This window comes from Mugil cephalus, chromosome 10, assembly GCF_022458985.1.
Source record: "Mugil cephalus isolate CIBA_MC_2020 chromosome 10, CIBA_Mcephalus_1.1, whole genome shotgun sequence".
Taxonomy (NCBI): Eukaryota; Metazoa; Chordata; class Actinopteri; order Mugiliformes; family Mugilidae; genus Mugil; species Mugil cephalus.
The window spans coordinates 17,003,279-17,023,484 of NC_061779.1; the positions used below are offsets into that span (position 1 = coordinate 17,003,279).

Consider the following 20,206-nt stretch of genomic DNA (forward strand, 5'->3'; position numbering starts at 1 on the left):
ATTCGTCAAGAATATACAGACACCGCTACTGTGTGGATGCAGATTCAAGTTTAGGTCACTGTACACGTTTTACAATGACTGTACTACTTCCGGAAGGCTACTTGAGGACAGGGCGCAGAAAACACGCCCCTCTGGAAGTTGCTTCAGAGCATGTGCATTGTTAAACAGCGTCGTTGCGAAGAAGACCGACACAAACTCGGCTGCTGTTTAGATTTCAGCCAGGCATGAACCATGCAGGACCTACGTGTATGAACCACAATGAAGTTACGCTAAAACCGAAAGGGCACCATGAGGTGTCGTTAACAAAGCTCGCTTCTGATTGGTCCGCCGGCTGTGGAGGGCGGGGCCAGAGTGCCAGTCTCTCCGGTTCGAGTCGTTCCAATTCGACACCAGCTCCGTCCGTTTTGGGGGGTTCACGTGAGGCAAAGGGGACGAAGTTGGGCGGTGTTTTCATCGGTTCTTCACGGATCCCAGTCTAAATTGTCAGTGGTCTCCGGTCCAGGTGAGTGTCATGCAAGTGTGTGTGTGTTTTTAGACATTGCGACACCTTCTTGTTATCAAGTGCACGGCTGTAGAGGAATGACGGTCATGGAGAACAGCGCTACGCAGTTTGCAGCAGCAACGGTCCTCTGTGTGTTTATCTGTCCACCTATAAATACCTTTAAATACACTATGTAGGCCTACCGTCTCAGAGTAAATATACTATGTAGGCTTAATGTATCAAGTTAAAGTAGAGCAGCACCCTTTTTCGTGCGCAGCATTTTAAACATTTCAAACAACTTGTTAGCAAATGTTTTCCAACAGAACAATTGGGGTGTAAATCTGTACATTTTGTGTAGCGTTATTGTCAGGTCTGATGTGGTTCTGGTGTGTTACTACCGCTGTGGTAAAAACCACACTGAAAATCATGACCTCATTGTTCTCACCAGTGCAAATCAGCAGACCAAATAATGATGGTAAATTACAGTCTGATAGTGTTATTTACAGTCCAGGACAAGGTGGAACATGGTACTTGCTACCCACGCACAGTACCATGTAAATGTGGAGATGAAAGCAGGAAGTGTAAATTGCTCTAAGATCTTGTGCAGCTGAGTTGTTGCTGACTGAAATTCTCCTTATGGTTCAGACACAGAATGGCTGCACTGCGTCGTCTCAGGCAGTGCCACTCTGCAGGCATGGCCATCTCCCAAATTCACACGAGCAGCCGTGCCCCTGCCACACAGCATTACAAAATGCTCGTGCTCGGAGGAGGAAGTGGGGGCATTACGATGAGTGCACGGATGAAGAGGCTGGTTGGAGCTGAAAATGTGGCCGTTGTGGAGCCCAGTGAGGCAAGCATCCACGAGTTTGTGAATTTCACCTGTAATACAGTGCTGTTCATGTAAAGTAGTGTCTTTCATTCAGTGAGTTGTGAAACCTTGTCTGCATGTTTATGTATCATCATAAACAGCCTTTTTCACCATCAAGTTAGTGCTACTTTTCTGTCTTTTCCAGATGCACTACTATCAGCCAATATGGACGCTGGTCGGTGCTGGTGCAAAAACTGTAGCTTCGTCAGGCCGTTCCACCGCGAGCGTTATGCCGTCTGGAGTGAAGTGGGTGAAATCAAAGGTTCAGGAAATCAATCCAGACTCGAATACTGTCCGCACGGACGATGGGACTGAGGTGTGTTTGCTTTAGGGAGCTGATATCTTGCAGTGTGTGAACAGATGTCATAAAATAGCTTTATGATGCGTCATCTGTTGACTTTGCAATGAGTGGCCCGTGTATATAAAGCTGAATATTTATAGATGGTGTGACGAGTGATGTGCATCTTATCTGATGTAGTGTTTTTTTTTTCTTCCCTCATACAGATCACCTATGAGTATTTGATTGTGGCCCTTGGTTTAGAACTCCACTATGAGAAGGTGAAGTCATGCTCTGTTCATTCATTAACATCGTGTCTGTCCCCGTATGCAAATTTATATTAATCCAAAAGCATTTACCCTGCTCTTAATTGTAGATCAAAGGGCTGCCCGAGGGGTTTGAGCATCCGAAGATTGGTTCAAACTACTCGGTGAAAACTGTGGAGAAAACTTGGAAAGCACTGCAGGACTTCAAAGAAGGCAACGCTGTGTTCACGTTTCCGAACACCCCTGTGAAATGTGCTGGGGCTCCACAGAAGATCATGTACCTGTCTGATTGCTATCTGAGAAAGGTAATTCAACTAATGTTTATGCAGTACAGTTCAAATAAGCTAATGTAAGCCTCCAAGTTTGATGACTTTTGTTTTTTTTTATTCTTGTATTTAAGACAGGAAAAAGGGCAAAGGCCAATATAATATACAACACATCGCTACCCGTGCTCTTTGGGATCAAGAAATACGCTGAGTCACTGTGGGACATTGTGAAGCGTCGGGACCTTCAAGTGAACCTTAGGCATAATCTGATTGAAGTGCGCGCAGACAAACAAGAAGCTGTGTTTGAAAACCTTGACAAGCCAGGGGAAACCAAAGTGTTTGAGGTAACTCTCTTACTGTAAATCTAACAATAACGTCACCATCTACACTGCATTGGTGAAGGATTTGTATGTAAAATTAACTAAACCTTTTTTAAAACCAGTATGAAATGCTTCATGTCACACCACCAATGGGCCCCAGCTCGGTGGTTAAAAACAGTCCATTGGCCGATGAGGCCGGCTGGTTGGACGTCAACAAAGACAACCTCCAGCACAACAAATATCCAAATGTGTTTGGCATTGGAGACTGTACCAGCCTGCCCACGGCCAAAACGGGCGCTGCTGTCGGTAAGTGAATGTTGTGTCACTCTTTTGAGCATTGCTAAAGCGTAGTCCTGGAAAGCACTCTGTTGCCTCACACAGTGAATGGTTTTATCATGGGTTCACTTCCTACTCTTTTTGTGATTATTTTTTTTTTTTTTTTTGTATTTTGCAATTACCAGCTTACAAAAGCCTTTGGAGACATACACCACACCCTAAAAAGCTAGTAATGTAGCGGCACACCTTAAATGAGCAACAATAACATCTATCATGATGGTTTTTATCTTTGAGTTTGATTGAACAATTACATTTAAAAAAGACGTGTTTTCACACAAACACATTGTAATAACGTTTAAACCATATGTGCCTGGCTTATTTAAATGTTTTGTTTTCCATGTCCTTACTCAGGGTTTCTGCGGCATCTTAGAAAGTCTTTAATTTGCTAATCCCAATTGAAGGCCTTAACAAGTCTGCATTGAAGGTCTTAAATCACATTTAGTCAAGTCTTAAATACTTATGTCTATTTACAGCTCCATTTGCGTTTTGTGCGACTTGTTGGTGGCATTCACAGTTAGTCCTGTGTAATTCTTTGTAAAATATAACTATTAGCGGTACGCAAAAATAAAACTACATATGCCTATTATATATTTTCTGGCATTTTAGCCTTTATTGAAAGCGAAGAGAGGGACAGGAAACGGGAGGCAGAGAGGGTGGTGTGGGGGCACACAGGAAAGGGCACCCGGTGATAGACTCGCAACGGGGGCGCCTGCAGAGGACTATAGCCTCAACACATGGGGCGGTCGCTCTGAGTGAGCTAAACACCACCAACACAAATGACTATAATGTTTCCGTTCCTCAGTAGTGAAGCCCACCCCAGGAATGTCCTGAGTAGAACTGAAAGTAAATTTTGTTATTTTGAAAGTAATTCTCTGATTTTGCTTATTTTCCGTACTTTGTGTGGGTCTTAAATTTAACCAATAATGGTCTTAAAAGATGTTAAATTTCACTTATTCAAACATGCAGAAACCCTGTTACTGTTAATTGTTAGAAATCGTTAGTGCAGTTAAGATTTTAGACATTTAATGTCTAAGCATGGAAGATACAGTCACCTCAGGGAGCATTCAGTCCCTTTCACATTTTGTCCCTTTTACTGTGTCGTAGATTTTTACGAAGTGACAATCTCTGCACGTATATTAAAAATCCAAACCCATAACCTATAATTTACAAAGCAATCAGGCACATTTGACTCCCAGTCTTTGCGTTCGGCCTCGAAATCCTCTTTCAGCTTTCTATCTGGGCCACTCAAGGACTGTCCTTAAGCAACTTCATCATATGTCTTGCCTCTATGCTTTAGCTCATTGTTGTGCTGATAAGAACCATCATCCCAGTCACGGGCTGCTGCATGCTGTAGCAGGTTTTCTTTAAGGACGTCTATACGCACGTATTTACCTGCTTTCATGTTTCCCTCAATCCTTAACTGATTCTGAGAAGCACTCCTACAGCACGACGCTGCCACCGCTGTCAGATTAGTGCCTGATACCGTTACACGGTCCACCCCAACGTTCAGGTCTGCATTTTTGGACGGGCTCGGATAAGATTATTAGAAAATATCTTGCTTCGCATTCAGTGCAATAGACCAGAGAGTGTGGATGTCATGTCTCTGCAGAACACTTCTGACGTTCTCTGTTTGAGTAACTGTCTCCAAGCTTCTTCCATTTCTCAAACCACTGTGAACTGTCTGTCAGAGTTTCATAAACTTGCCCTGGTCTACTCTGCTGTGCAGCCGCTTTATTGTGGAGGCCAATATGATTTGTTAGACCCCACACTGTCATTTTTGTCTTGGCATTCAGTGGGAGTTAAGGTGCAGGTGTGTGTATGCCTATAAATTATTAAATCCATACTACTACTGGGAGGGCAATAGCGAAGTGTCTGAGTACTTTCTGAAACGCTTGCATCCAATACTAAATGTAGGGCTGACCGCTGTTTTATCAACACGAGTGATGTTGCTGTTTATAGCCTGCAAGCAGCTGTAGGTGTGCGTCTGTCAGTGAGTCTGTATGTCTATCCTTAGATCACCTTGGATCCAGAGGGATATGTCAACAGAATCTTAGGGGATTTAAGAAAGTAAACGTGACTGATATGCAAACAAAGCCTTCTATGTTTATTAAACCACTGAATCTCTCTATTGGAAGTAGGACAGGATGCACCTAGTCGGGTTGAGACGTGGCTGAGGTGTAACCACATTTCCCACTTCTTAGTCCCGTCTCACTTTAAGAAAGGCTTAATTCCCGTCAGTTGGACTGGGCTTCTCAATGTGTTTTACTTGGGATCTTGGTTTAAGGGATTGTAACATCGTATCCTGTGTATTAATGAGTTGAGCTCAAAGTGCAGTTGATGCATTTAAACACTTAAACTATGTTTTCTCTTTATTAGCTGCCCAGTCTGCTGTCTTGCATAGTACTATCAGCAAAATACTGAGAAATCAGAAACCAGAGAAGAAGGTAAGAGGCACTTCAAACTTGATTTATGTGTTTAATTTGGAGGTAGTAAACATGTAAAATCCATCATTTTTTGTTTTTTACAGTATGACGGGTACACCTCATGTCCATTGGTCACAAGCTACAACACAGTGATTCTGGCAGAGTTTGACTACAACGGACAACCTCTGGAAACATTCCCCATCAACCAAGCCAAAGAACGAAGATTAATGTACCACATGAAAGCTGATGTGATGCCTCACCTCTACTGGCACGGGCTTCTTAAGTATGTATATAGTTAACCCAGAATGCATTAGTAGTTGGTAGTAATGAAGCTTTCCACAACTACTGCAACATATTTTTCTTTTTTTTCTCTTACATCAGAGGCCTGTGGGGTGGACCGGGACCGTACAGGAAACTCTTTCATCTGGGAATGAAATGAAACTATTATCATCAGTGTGTTTGCCTAAATATTTAGGGTGAAAAATAACACACAACATCAAGTCCTTATAGAAAGGTGGACATACATGTGGCTTTAACTGTAGTATTCACATCTTGAATGTTATGACCAATCAAAGCACTTGGATCAGCTTATATTTAACTTATAGGCAATTTTAAATAGCAAGGTTTATTTCAACCTGCATATAAGAGGTATTTTTGCTATTATTACTAATCTGTTTAGTAATAATCATTTTATTTCATAATTCAGTAATTGATCTTTAAAAGATTCTCAAGAATCTTTTAGTTCTTGTGGCGACGCATTGAATGAAAACTCTAGTTGCTTTGATCAACCGCACCATCAAATCAGCGATGAGATTGTTTGTAGGAGCTGAGAACAAAGCTTTAGAGATTATTATTATTATGTGTTGATTTGTGCAACTCTGTGCTCCAGAGACAAATTGAAGTCAGGCTTTGGCCTTTACTCAGTTTCTCTCTGGCCTGAATTCCCCCAATAAACAGACCTTAAAATTCCCCTCATTAAATGAATAACTGCCACGCATATTATCTGCATAGTTCAGTGTAACTGATAGACGCAGAATTAGTTGATTGTTTTGTTTGTAGAATATTAGAGGACTCCCTGACTACAGCTTTAACCGCTGTCTGCCGTTCATTAAGAGTCTTGTGTAAATATTAAGCACAGTATACAAATATACTCTATTTTCCAGATTGCTACGTTTAAAATTGTGTATGTTTGTCTGTGGAAGTCATTTATCAAGTTTCAGAAGTTTCGTAACATTAGGATCTCAGTGGTCTGCTCTGACTTAACTGTGTGTAAAATCACCTTGTTCACGGCACAGTCATCCATAAAGAGATGTCTGTGAGGATGCTTCGCTGTTAACATGCAAACTACTACAGGTGATTTTTCTCATGTCTAAACATTAATGTCAGACGTATTGTTTTGTACCTAGTGATTATTTTTTTACCAGTCCACCTGACTTTTATACATCTTCGTGGCTTCACAGTCGGCAGTGTCTTCATTGTATGTTAAAAAAAAAGAAAAATACATCCATTGCCTTTGAACTATTAAAACGACTGAAAGCTTCCGAAACTGTGCGGCATATATGGTAACTACAATACTTGATGTCATATACGTTTTTGTGTATTTATTTTGTGGTGGTTCGGGATAAATATCTCTTTAGTTGTGCTTAGGGCACATTTTTAACTAGGGTGGACAGAGCCTCTCTGCAGCTGCATATTCAAAGATGTACACGACTAAATGGGAAGTTAATAGGAAGACAAACTACATGTTTTTTTTTTTTTTTTTTGCAGGTTCTAGCTCTTCATGATCCCACATGATTGTTTTACTTTCCCTGTTATAATCTCGTTTTAAGGTTGATGATCATATCTGTGGTTCCCTGGCATCAAGTCATTTACTGACAATGCATGTTATCAGAGCCCGAATTAATAATGAGCGTCATGTTGCTGCCCCATCCAAGAAAATTTAAAATCACTCTCTCTGATTCTTGGGGTTATGACATTTTGTAAATTTTTCTTATTATTATTTTCAGTCAGAATTCAAACTTTTCTGATGAAATTGGATTCTGAGTCAGAATATTTATGCGTAACAATATATTTATGAAATCTAAACTGTGAGAATAAATGAGTGTTTTGCTTTTTAATCTAGTGAATTTCTAGATTTCCACTGTGGAATGTTTAAAGAATTATATTTAGACTTTTTTTTTTTAATCCTTTACTTGAATTATGAGGGGGGGGAGTGGTCGTGGTAATGTGGCAGTGACTTTACAGATCTTTTTTTGTAACTGGTGTAAAGTTTAGTCAGTCAGGACTCGGGACTCATCTCTTTACAACATATGGAGCATTTAACGTGGTGTACTTGTACACATTCCTATCTCCCGTTTCCTTCCCTATCAACTTGGTTGGTTGATTATTACTCTTTCTGCTGTATTTGTCTGAGGGGCTGATACTGTCTCATTGTCACTGATAAGGTTTTAAACTGGTGTGATTCTTGAGAAAAATCCTGTCAGAGAGAAAGGACAAACTTCAGTGTAGACCTTCAGAATGAACCAGGAATTAACATACAAATAGTCGCTATGATTAACGTGTGCAGCAGCAGCAGCATTGTTGTAGTCACACAGTAGTACCAGCAGGGATATAAAGCGCGTCCGTCCAGCTGCGCACACACGCTAAAGCCATTTTCCTGTTGCCTCCGCCACGTTGGTCTCCTACGTCCGTGTCGCGCCGCCGCCAACGTTGTGTTTGTGATGAGGCGGGAAATGGCGTCCGCGGCGCAGACATGGCTGATCTGTGACTAGCCACCGAGCCACGGACACAGCTGGCAGCAACAACCACGGCCCGACCTCTGTCGGCGGACGGTCGCGGCCGAGAGGTGCCAACGCTGCGGCAAGATTTGAAGAGCTTCGTAGATCATCGGTAAGCAACGAACAACGTCAACATGTAAACAAAAAAGGCTTGTCCCCGGGATAGCCTGACTGTGGCTAACTAGCGGCTAACTAGCGGCTAGCCAACGAAGGGGGCGTCGTCTAATGGCTGGAGAGAGATGCATATATCGTGTAGTTGTGGGAGCAGCAAAACAACGCGCTAGCCAGTGAAGGGGGCGTCGTCTAATGGCTGGAGAGATACATACAGTAGTTGTGGAGGCGAACAAAATGACGCGTTAGCCAGTGAAGGGGGCGTCGTCTAATGGCTGGAGGGAGATATACAGTAGTTATGGAGGGGAACAAAATGACGCGTTAGCCAGGGGGCAGCTAGCTCGTATTTGCTTCATTTTACCAATTAATTAGTAAAAAACCCATTTGTGAAATATGCATATAATATCGGGAGCACATGAGACGTGCCGTGGGAAGTGAAGCGAATAATGTCATGGCGCCTTTTTTTGTTTTTTTTTACATCCTCTGCCTTAGCCTGGAAGCTAATATTAGCCTGTAGCATTAGCCACAGAACCCAGTGACCGCATCTGGTTCACATTACGATACACTGTAAATAACAATAAATACATAAAGCCGACGAGTGTCGGGTGTGTCCATACAACGAGTGCCCTGTGCTACCGAGCGTGTCGCGTCACCGTCAAATCAGCGTTGTCTGTGTAATTAGCTGTTATTGGTGCTACATAGCAGCGGTGTGCTAACGCTAGCCGTAGCTGACGTCGTTCTCATTGATGGAGCCTGTGTGATGTTACATAACCACAGTCAGCGGTGCTGCGAGCTCTCAGATCTAACTTGGCAACAACTGACCGAGCATGTTCACATGTCGAGTTTCTCCTCAACACCAGCTGAACTCAAAGAAATTATTAATCCGTGACATTTCTGATCGCCTACACCGGTTAGTACACCGCCCACTTAGCGGACCTGTTCGCTTGAACATACATGTAGCTATGTGTGTATCCAAAACGCGTTTTATAAAAGCAACTGGACTTGTTGAGTTTCTTGAAGGGTTAAAGAGGGAACTCGAAACTTGCGTGACCAGAAACTGGTGCAAACGTGGTGGTCAAGCAAGTTTCTAGTGGGGTTCAACCCGCTGAGTTCCCTATTTAAACCTCAACTTCCCACCAGACTCTTACAACTGAAGAAGCCACTCAGATGAGTTGTGAAACGTCTTCTCTGAAGTTGCTTTAAAAGAAACAAACAAAGAAAGTGTTTGTGTATATATATACCTATACACACTTACTTTTTGGAAATATCATGACCTGGATGACTGAGAACCGTCACGGACATGTTGTTTTGCTAACTTTTGGTCTTAACTTTGCTCTAATCCGATTGACACCAGCGTGGGATGAATTAAAGGATTATGTTGGGATGTGCAGATCTTCTCATTCATACTGAGGATAAAGTGCCACTAACTTGCGAGAGGTGCAGCTTTGTAGTGAGTGGCTCTTGTCATGGTTCTTGTTTCACTGTAATCCCTTAAAAAAAAGATTATTGCAACTTATTAAAAAGCGCCTTTTGTCTGTCAGACTAGACTGAGTGAATAATTGTTTATAAAGAAGCCGATTATGTTTGTGATTGTTATCACAACTCTGTCGCTGAGAAAAGAGGTGGAAAGAGGAAATGAAATTTCCAAATATAATCGGAGGATAACATCATATGATGATACTTTAAAATGGTACTAGTCAGGGGACTTATTCATTATGGGCGTACTTGAGCTCAACTCATACAAGTTACAAGAAATTGCACGACAGAAAAGTTAATGATATTGTATTTTGATCTCATGTAGCTCTCCTGCCTAGTCTGTCTGTCATGTTTCTGTTAATTAGCCTAACGCTAACCTTCAAAATAATAAGTAGTAAATAAACCTATTAGTTCAATACAGTTACTACAATACTACCACAAACCACAGGCCATAAAATGAAAACACAGTTCAACTCTTAAACAAATGCTGAGTACCACAACCTTCATGAACCTAAGATTTCGTGCAGGACTGTTATGCTAGAACGTATTGGTTTTCACCAAGTAAAAGTTGTCTGCGAGTTACCAGTAATACATTATTACACAAGCAATGTCTGGAAGTTACACTGTCAAAAATCCACCACGTTAAAAGTTAAATTGAACCTCTGTATGTTACTTATTCAAACCAATACCTGCATCAAATGTCTTGTAGGGTTAAATCTTACATTTCTCCACTTGGCAGATGTTTCTATGTGACGTTGGAGCATGATGAGGCTGAGAGTGCGCAAAGCTCCTCAGCAGCCAAACTTCGGCCATCGAAGCCCCTCATCCCAGGCCAAACGGAAGCACTGTGAAGTGGAGCCGTCACCGGTGAGAGGCCGAAGCAAAATGCAGAAGAATGAAACAGGCCTGTTGTCCACTATAAAGAAATTCATCCGCGGAAATGCTGTCAAGGTAGGCGCTCGTCTGAATTCACCGCCGCTCCTGATAATGGAGAAGACTGGCTGACTGCATTTATGAAAAAAATAAAAAAAACTGACTCATTTTAGAATGTTTTTGTTTTTTTTCCATATTGAAAATATAAAATTCTCTAAAATCTTGTCTTAGCTTGGTTCTTTTTATTCTTTTTCAGGTGGAGCAGGATATCCCCGCCAAGAGGAGTCGTATTGATTGTAATTCTGACAGCGGTCTTATCACTTCAACACCACAAACTAGAGGTCCAGCCAACAAATCGACCTCCAGAGTTTGCCGGAAAAGTGCAAATAAAGGTACTTTTATTCCAGTCTGAAATATTCCTACTGGCAGAAGTGTAACATATTATTGTGTTGTGCGTCTGACTGGTCTTGTGTACCAGGAGCTTTCAAATTCTGACTTGAAACAACCGCCTCCCTCCTTGTCTCTCTTAGTTAACAAATTATATGATCCCAAAGAGTCTCATTAACAGAGCCAAGGTAGACGAATAATGATGTATGATATTATGTGAGACCAAATCAAATAATGAAAGAAGTCTGTCTTGAGGCATTTATTACTTTTCTATCGCTGACAATATGGATTATAGGCTGCTGTTCACAGAAAACTTTGCAGAAATGTTGTTGCTTATCAAATATTTGTTGTCTTTTCAGACACAATGACCTGCAACAGTAAGCCCTTGAAACCAAATGGCAAACTAGAAGCTCCCGTGGACTCGCCGAGCAGCCCACCCCGCACCACCCTGCTTGGGACAATCTTCTCCCCAGTCTTCAACTTTTTCTCACCAGCAACTAAAACTGGTAAGAAAGTAATCAAGTCATCGGACGTTTGGGATGTGAAACGTAGATTATTCAGAGCAGATGCTTTAGTTTACCAACCATCCATTGTCTGTCGCCCCTCATCCTGTAAAGGGTCATGGGTGAGCCTATTCCAGTTTTTTTTTTAAAGATTGTTTTGTGTCTTTTAAGCCACTCCTGGCTCAGACTCTCCAGGCCAAGCTGTGGAGGCGGAGGAAATCATGAAACAGCTGGACATCGAGCAGGCAGAAGAAATGCCGAGCAGCACTCTCACATCCACAGAGGGCATCACTCCATGTCACACGGCACCACTCTTACCGCAGAGGCTTCAGATGACCTCGGACACGTCCATAGAAGAAGGACAGATTGTCACCGAGACCGACATGCCCCCATTAACAGGTGCTCAGCCTCGGCCTCATCCAACTTCATTGATACAAGCGTTGAAAAGTGTATAATTTTCTTGTTAAGAACACTGCATTTAAATTTTCCTACATCTTCATGTCTCCGTCAGTTCCTGGGTGCATGCCAGACGGCAGCTACAAACACTCGATACCCTCAGCTCCGGCAGAACCTTCATATGAGGAGGACTGGGAGGTGTTTGACCCGTAAGTTGATCAAAATTAGAGCTTTCTTCTTTTTAAAACGAAATTACCGTCAGTTATTTATGAAATAAATAAAAATCAGTTCATTTAAAACACCAAACCATAATAAATAACATGCTCATTTTGGTCTAATTTCCAACTGCGCTCATGTCAGTCGACACTGTTTGTGATGGAGATGTGTGTTGTGGTTCCACTTTAAATCACATCCAAGGTGACATTGTGTGTTGGTGAATAGAGCTTGATGTAATTCAAACTTTCAACCACCAGATGGCAGCAAAACACGACATGTTCACACCACATCTGCACTAAGTAACACCTCAGTCCTTTTCTGATACTAAATATCTCTTCATGGTTTCTTTCCTTTCAGGTATTTCTTCATCAAGCATGTGCCTCCGCTGACAGAAGAGCAGTTAACGCGTAAACCAGCGCTACCTTTGAAAACACGCAGCACACCAGAGTTTTCTCTCGTCTTGGATCTGGTAAGTGCTGAAAGATTTCTTGTCCTGCCTTCTCATATTTATATTAATCGACTTTCATGTTAATTTCTTGTCTCTCTACTGCTTCTAGGATGAAACTCTGGTTCACTGTAGTTTGAATGAGCTAGAAGATGCAGCCCTGACGTTCCCTGTGCTTTTTCAGGATGTAATATACCAGGTACTAACTGTCTGTCTCTAATTGAAGCCTGAAGTGTCACACATTTATTGCTGCTATGGGGGAAAAAATAAATCTGTTTTTGTTTTTAACCTGAAGGTCTATGTTCGGTTGAGGCCCTTTTTCCGCGAGTTTCTCGAACGCATGTCTCAAATGTATGAGGTGAGTGGTATCTTTATCACCTCTAGACGGACTCCAGACAGTAGTTGTTTAATCAGACCTGCTCTCAGATTAAATATTACTCATTTATTGCTGTCCGTTAAAATTTCAGATTATTCTCTTCACGGCTTCAAAGAAGGTGTACGCCGACAAGTTGCTCAACATCCTGGATCCAAAAAAACAGTTAGTAAGGTCAGTGAAGACTTTACATTATAGGAGCTTTGTTCTACACTGTGATTCCTTCAAGGTACGAATGTAGTGACAACAACATTCAGAGTCTTGAGTTGAACATATGGTGCTTGTCACTAGGACAAAGAAGCTCTTTGCTTTATCCTCATGTTTTGTTTTATTTTTATATATATATACTCAAAGATAAATTGTAAACGTCAACATGCCAACTTTTCTTTCCGCTTGGTTGCCAAGCTACAAAGCCTGTAGGTCCAACTCAGAAACATCTGCTTCTTGTTTTTATTTTTATTTATTTATTTTTTTTAAATTCAGATTTAATTTCAAAATTGCTGGAGCCACTTTGAAGCGTCTTTCATGATGTGTCTCTGCTCACAGTTGTATTTCTTCTGCTTTTATTTCTTGCTCAATAAACCGAGCCTTTACTTAGTTCATGCAGGAAAGAGGAAAGAGAGTTATTTATTTATTGACATGGTCGTTATCATTCTGTGTAATGAATAGTAAACTGTATGCCAAGTAGTAAACACTAGAGGGCTCACATATGCACCAAAAACTATTTCTTTGTGCGTATTTTGTAATTGATCTGGTTTTTTCACCCCAGCTCCACTACCAGCTCTACTTTATCAGGTTTCATATTAAACAAGCATCAGGACGCTGTGTCTGTGGATGTTTTTGTCACTTCTTCAATGAACCACCATAATACAGCTGTGAAAGCAGAGCAGCAATGTTATTGTGTGTTGTTGTTTTTTTCTTGTTTCCTTTGTTTGTTACATGTGTACCTTAGTAACTGAAACCAGTGTGATGCTGCATGTTCTAACTGTTGTTAACTCTCTCTTATGTTTTCCAGACATAGACTATTTCGTGAGCACTGTGTGTGTGTTCAAGGAAATTACATCAAAGACCTAAACATTCTTGGACGGGATCTTTCCAAGACGATAATAATCGACAACTCACCCCAAGCCTTCGCTTATCAGGTAAAACTCAAAAAGCTCAATGAGGGGAAAAATAACAACAAAAAAAAAAATACACATAAACCATCTGTGTCGCTGTGACTAAAACCATATTCTTATCTTCCTCTTTTTTTTTTTTTTTTTCTTTTTTGTTTTAGCTTTCCAATGGAATCCCAATCGAGAGCTGGTTTGTGGATAGAAATGACAACGAGCTCCTAAAGCTGGTTCCCTTCCTGGAGAAACTTGTGGAGCTGGTAAGTACATTTAGACATTTGGTTTCTGTGTAACTGGAGCAGTCAAAACAATATAACACCATCATCAGTTCATTATAAATATATTATATATATATTCCTCATGGACCGTGTAGAGTCTGGATGCACTCAGCCTTGTTTGGATAGTAAGATACTTCATCTGTCTCCTTTGGTGATGAATTCAAGGTTTATATGTGTTAAATTCACGACATATTAATGTAGGAGTGACGACAGAGGTGGTAGGAACTTGTGTGGGGATGTTATAATCATCCAAACCACCTAAATTACCAACTTCACCTTTTATTTGTAAAGTGTAGTTTGAGAGCTTGGAGACAGGTTTACTTGAGTAACTCCTCCAACAACACAAATGAGAAATATCCGTCTTAATAAAAAACTCTAATTATGATACAGTGTTTGAAATGTAAGCACATAGAATAAGATGTGTATTTTCATCAGTGAGATGTGGCTTTCTATGGACAAATGTATATATTATTATATTATTAAGTATATATATATATATATATATATATATATATATTAAGTATCAGTGGATTTAACTGTACTCTGTAGCTTTTATGAAGTTAAGCTAGTTCACATTATGTCTGGAGTCGTTTCCTTAAGATTTTCACATTTTTGAGTTCAATAAATGTTCATGTTTTTGGTTAAATTGAGACTTGTAATTTTTTTTTTATCACTGTGTCATTTTTATCATGTAAATCAGTCAATCTCTGGCTTTCACTAATTCTCTTAATCATTTGTTTATTTATTATTTTTTTATTTTTATGGTCTAAAACATCAAGCCTGCAAATACAGGATTTTAAACGGTTGCGGGAACGTCAGTTTTTATTTGTGAAAAAGTCAAAATGCTTCACATACTATGTGAGTCCCACCGTTTTCTCTGTACAGAGTTGTGGGAGTTTTATACCTCTGCCGGGATGTAACGACCTAATTGTTCACATAAAAACATAATAACTGAAGCAGCTCAGGTCACACAGCAGCAAGTGGTGACCGTTAGCTTGTAGCTTCCATTGAAAACAACTTGTTGCCAGTTGCTTTTTTTTTAATTAGTGGTCACATTGATGTTGAGTTCTGTTGAACTGATGAGAACTGGGATCGTCCATGTGACTATAGAGACACTGACTGTCGTTTTTGACCCGTCTCCCTCTGTCCTCTGTCCTGTGTGTCCCAGAACGAAGACGTCAGACCGCACATCCGAGAGCGCTTTCGTTTGCACGACCTCCTTCCTCCAGACTGAGGACCTCGCGCTTGTCTCTCAGTCACGGATCGTAACAACATTGGAAAAGAGAGTTGCTCAAAGGATATATTCAGAGGATTTCTTTTGCATACACAACATTGCCATTATTATTATTATTTTGTTTTTTAAAATCATGCAAAAAAAAAAAAAAAAAAAAGTCAAAGTGGTGGATGTTTTTACAAACACACTAAACCCAGACTCAGAACAAACCGCTGGCTGCAGCAGGTTCTCACTCTTTGGTCACTTCTCCCTTGAGGACGGCCTCCTGGAAGGTGTTCTGTCTTTAAAAACCATTTGGGATTGACAAAACTGAATGTCATGCAGTGTTGGATCATATGGACCTTGACGGTTTCAGCCTGACCTCGAACGGCCAGTCAAACCTGTATAATAGTCACTCTATTTACTTGTAAATACGTGTACATAGTTGTTTTTCCTTCAAGTTTTTAAGTCCTTTTATTTTCACTTCAGATTTTTAGTATGTATTCTTTGATGCGGTTGCTTTTATAAACTGACAAAAAAAAAAAAAAAGTCATTGTGTTTCGTTGGAAGTTGTTGATAAGCAGCTGCTTTTCTGTTGTTTGCCTGCATTATTCCTGTGATGCTTTACTCCATTACATGCAGTCGTCTGTAATAAGGTGCAGTTTTAAACATGTATCTTTGGGAGGAAAATGTTTCTGAAATGATATTTTAAAGCTATGAAATGTTTGCCAGAGTAGTGTCTCAAACGAATACAAAGCCATAATGGCCGGACAATAATTTTGGAGATTTGTATTTGAGAGTCCATTTCTGATTTCGACACTTTGATCGGGGCGGGGGGGAAGGGGACGGGACCGGGGGGTGGATGGTGGGGTCGAGGTTCAGGCATCTTGCACTTTGACATTCAGCCCTTTGTAAGTTGATGTAAAATCTTGTCACTTTTCTACACAGGTGTGCACCACCTAAATTTGTTATGTGGGGGTAAAACAAAACAAAACAAAAAAAGAAGAAGAAGAAATTGTAGCACCAGCAAATTGCCAACATGTTTGCTTTGAAATCTTGTTTTCCAATACGTCTTGTATGTGGGATCTTTGATGATGTAGGAGTCACGAGTTTTATTGACTATTGAATGATCACTCCTGGTTGTATTCAGTGTTACTCAATGGTTTCCTTGAAAATAAATACGTTTTTTTTTTTTTTTTTTTTTTTACGACTCCAAGCTTCCTGCTGATGATTAAGTCTTGTTGATGAGAGTAAGCAGGTGCTGGGAAACCTCTCAGTAACTGGAGGAGCTCTGCTGCAGTAACACTGAACGTTGAATCACTAATATAATGTCAGATCCTGCCTTTAATTTTACATAGTTGTTTGCTCAGGAATAACTGGTAATATACATCAGCCATAACATTGTGGCCCCCTACGGGTGAAGTGCAGGACATTCGTTATCTTGTAACCGTGGTTTCTGTCCGTAGGTGGGATAGATGAGGCAACAAGTAAACATTTTGTCCTAGAAGAGGTAAACAGGAGACAGGTTCATGACTCACTGAAGATCACTGATGGGCTCTACTTGGCCACGGAGAAACAGAAGGAGGTGACCTGGTCTGAAGATTCACATGTTTTTATGTTTTTTGGCTCTTAACATATGGCACCAGAATGCAAGGATCACTAATTTGTAACATCCACACAAATGGAAAACCCCGGAGAACCTTATGACCATCAATGTTATTCACCTCGCAGGTTGGTGGTTTTAATGTTATGGCTGCTATATATATATATATGTATGTATATATATATATATATATATATATACACACACACACACACAACCTGGAGAGGAAATATTTTAAACAATTTTAGACTACATTATACTTTTAGTGCATTTTTTTTTTTTTTTAGGCTCTGAAATATTGATGGGACAATTTGACATTTAACAGTTAAATGTCAGTATGTTTCTCTGCTGTTTCCAGCAGCTGATAAATTTCAAAGAAAGAGCCAAGTGCAGGAGACAACAGTCACTAAAACCAATAAACACGAGAAAAGACTAAGTTAAAAGAGCTAGTAAATGACAGAGGATAAGTATTTAGGCACAACGCAAGTCATTTAAAAAAAGGTCACTGCTTTGAAGATGTTGAATTATTAGAGGACTAAAGAACAAGGCCACTATGACATTACAGCGCTGACTGTAATGTGAAAGTGGCCTTGTTATTCGACTGACGCACTTTTTATTCAGATAGGAAACTTACGAGATATCCGGATCAGATAAACCTGCTGCTGATGCCTTGATCCGTCGGTTCTTCTGAGAAATGGGTCATTACCTGATTGTGGGCGTGGACTTCCACATGTCATGTGACTCCAAATCCAAAAGGGGGGACTCCCCCGTTTCCCCACCTTCACCTGACTTTATCTGAAGTATCGAGAAGGAAGAGATTTGCTTCAAAACAAAATGTTGATAGTGTGGAGATAAGACGCGGGGATAATTAACTGTATTTACATCAAACCCACCCGGCGTAAACCCCCCGGCTCTCATCCATTGGCTGCTGGTGGGGGGTGGAGGTTGTGGCTGCTGTGTTATCCCAGGGGCCCGAGCATATAAATATAAAAGGTGCTGACAGGTGCCCTCACCTCATGTTAGCGTCAAGGATGTGGATGCTCTTCTTTGCGAGTGCCTTGCTGGGGGTGTTGGGATCAGAGGAAACGCCCCCCGATGTCTCTCAGCAGCAGCAGCTTCGGGCCCTTCACTGTCCGCCCTGCGAGCGCATACACTGCTCCTCCAGGAGGGCCCTGAAGCTCCAGTGCAAAGGAGGCGTCACCACGGGAGTGTGCGGCTGCTGCCCCGTGTGCGCCAGGACAGAGGGCGAGACCTGCGGGGGCACGTGGGACTACGTGGGCAAGTGCGATGAGGGGCTGGTGTGCGTTTATCAGGAGCCAGCGGCCGGAAAACCGGAGGCGGAACGGAAGGGGATCTGCAAAGCGGGTGAGACCACGATGTATGCCCTAATTACCTATTTTTGTAATTAAAAATAAAATAAAAAAAAAAAAATGAAGAAAAAAATGATGCATCAAAGTTTTGCATCACAAAAAAATAGTGCAAACGTATTATTATAAATGCACTCAAATGCAGCACGGGCATCCGCTTGATAAAAATATATTTGTATTATTTCATTGGTTTATTTACATAAACTCACTACTTTAACCTCACCACTTTAGTCATGCAAAAAAAAGCAATAATTTATTCTGACATGAATCACAAAACTAATGAAATAAAATCTCACAAACTGAAAGAGAGATTTCATCATTGTAGGGGGACCGGTGCCAGTGTGTTAAACCTTGTTTATGAGCTGTGAAGGCTGATAGTGTGGTCAAGGCGTCCTTTGATTCAAAGGGTCCTGCTCCAGTGAAGTCATAATCACTGCTCTTATCTGGCCATGGCGCGGAGAGCTGTCGCCGTTATTGATAAGAGGAGATGTTAATGTTTTGAAAAGGCTCTTTTCAACACACCGGACTCTTATCCCGCGTTTCTTTAAACTGTGCAGTGATTGAACCGCTGGACCCGGAGAGCTGTCACCCTGAATGCACCGCGGAGTACTGCCGGGACAACCCGTCAAACATCTGCTCTGCCAGGTGACCGCATTTCAGTTTGCACGGTGACCTCTTAACGTCTCGCGTGTTTTCTAACATTGGTGTGAATTTCCCGGCTCGGCAGGTTTGTGTCTGTGGAGCAGAAAGCGTGCCAGGGCTCCTGCCGGCACACCTCCTGCTCCAGCTGTCTCCTGGTGAAGCGGCCTCAGTGCGCACAGACCTGCGCCTCGTCCGACTCCGCCTGCCTACACCGCTTTGGGAAGTGCGTGCACAATCACCTGAGAGCAGATCCCAACCCTGTGTGCCACAACGCCTTGCAGGTAAGGGGGAGCAACAGAAAAACTACAAATAAAGAGGCTGTTTTCTTCATTTTTTTCTTGATCCAACACTGTCTTGTCTTTTCTCTGCAGAATACCTGCGAGGGTCTTTTTGTGTGCTTGGTCCCGGACTGTCCAAATGCAACCAAGTGATTGTTTGTTTAAGGGGAAGAAAACCAGAGGAAATCCCGACTAGTTCCTGTAGCAAAATTATAAACGGCAGCTATCTTTAAAGTCTGTGAATAACTTCATTCAATTTTATACAGTGTAAATCTAAAAAACAAAACAAAACAATGAAGTGACTTGTATTTGAAATTATGAGAAATAAACTGTGGTATAAAACTGAACTGTCTGTGGTTGTATTTATTAGCTGGAAATGAACAAGCTTCAGCATATTTGAACACATCTTACTGCAGACTGTATGCACGAGGCCACGGTGTATCTAAATACTAAAACGAAGGCAGCTGCAGTTTGATTATATACATTGATCGGGCATCACATTAAGACCACCTTCCTAATCAGAATCAGCTCTATTGGTCAAGTATGTGTGCACATACAAGTAATTTGACTCTGGTCACTTTGCTCAATGGTACAAGACAAGGAAGAAAAAACTGTGCAACATAAATTTGACTTTCAGAATAAAAGAATTTAGAAAAAGAAATAAAGGGCAAAAGCAGGTGTATACAAAGAACTTGAACAGTAAGTACATACAATTAATGAAGAGCTATTGTGAGGATGGTCACACATCGTAACCACTCAGAGTTCATCAGAGCGACAGCGACGAGGGAAGAATCTGTTTTTTGTGCCGGGTGGTTTTGGTGTACAGTGCTCTGTAACGCCGGCCTGAGGGGAGGAGGGAAATTTCACATCCTGACCCTGGACTGGTACAGGTCGTATTATTGTGTAGGTCTCCCTTCTG

At 41.3% G+C, this 20,206-nt stretch overlaps 3 protein-coding genes across 4 annotated transcripts; all 3 read left to right on the forward strand.

Annotated features, from left to right (window-relative positions):
• Positions 1-285: 285 nt before the first annotated feature.
• sqor (sulfide quinone oxidoreductase) lies at positions 286-6,783 on the forward strand. Of its 2 annotated transcripts, none has more exons than XM_047595762.1 (10): positions 286-502; positions 1,133-1,331; positions 1,495-1,665; positions 1,854-1,907; positions 2,003-2,197; positions 2,293-2,502; positions 2,601-2,784; positions 5,191-5,258; positions 5,342-5,520; positions 5,619-6,783. In XM_047595762.1, exons 2-10 carry the CDS (start codon positions 1,134-1,136, stop codon positions 5,674-5,676), a joined length of 1,317 nt encoding a protein of 438 aa, XP_047451718.1. In that variant the 5' UTR covers positions 286-502; position 1,133; the 3' UTR covers positions 5,677-6,783. The 2 variants fall into 2 exon arrangements, with proteins under 2 accessions (XP_047451718.1, XP_047451717.1); XM_047595761.1 differs by having other exon boundaries at positions 288-502; positions 1,127-1,331.
• A 1,053-nt stretch (positions 6,784-7,836) lies between these two features.
• Positions 7,837-16,607, forward strand: ctdspl2a (CTD (carboxy-terminal domain, RNA polymerase II, polypeptide A) small phosphatase like 2a). Its single transcript, XM_047595760.1, has 13 exons — positions 7,837-8,126; positions 10,341-10,552; positions 10,731-10,866; positions 11,221-11,367; positions 11,536-11,763; positions 11,876-11,969; positions 12,334-12,445; positions 12,534-12,620; positions 12,717-12,779; positions 12,889-12,968; positions 13,810-13,936; positions 14,071-14,166; positions 15,353-16,607. The coding sequence occupies exons 2-13, from the start codon at positions 10,364-10,366 to the stop codon at positions 15,416-15,418; spliced, it is 1,425 nt and encodes a 474-aa protein (XP_047451716.1). The 5' UTR covers positions 7,837-8,126; positions 10,341-10,363; the 3' UTR covers positions 15,419-16,607.
• A 676-nt stretch (positions 16,608-17,283) lies between these two features.
• Positions 17,284-19,644, forward strand: si:ch73-330k17.3 (IGFBP domain-containing protein). The gene is made up of 4 exons (XM_047595763.1): positions 17,284-18,365; positions 18,925-19,012; positions 19,095-19,290; positions 19,381-19,644. The coding sequence occupies exons 1-4, from the start codon at positions 18,017-18,019 to the stop codon at positions 19,438-19,440; spliced, it is 693 nt and encodes a 230-aa protein (XP_047451719.1). The 5' UTR covers positions 17,284-18,016; the 3' UTR covers positions 19,441-19,644.
• The last annotated feature ends 562 nt before the right edge of the window (positions 19,645-20,206 follow it).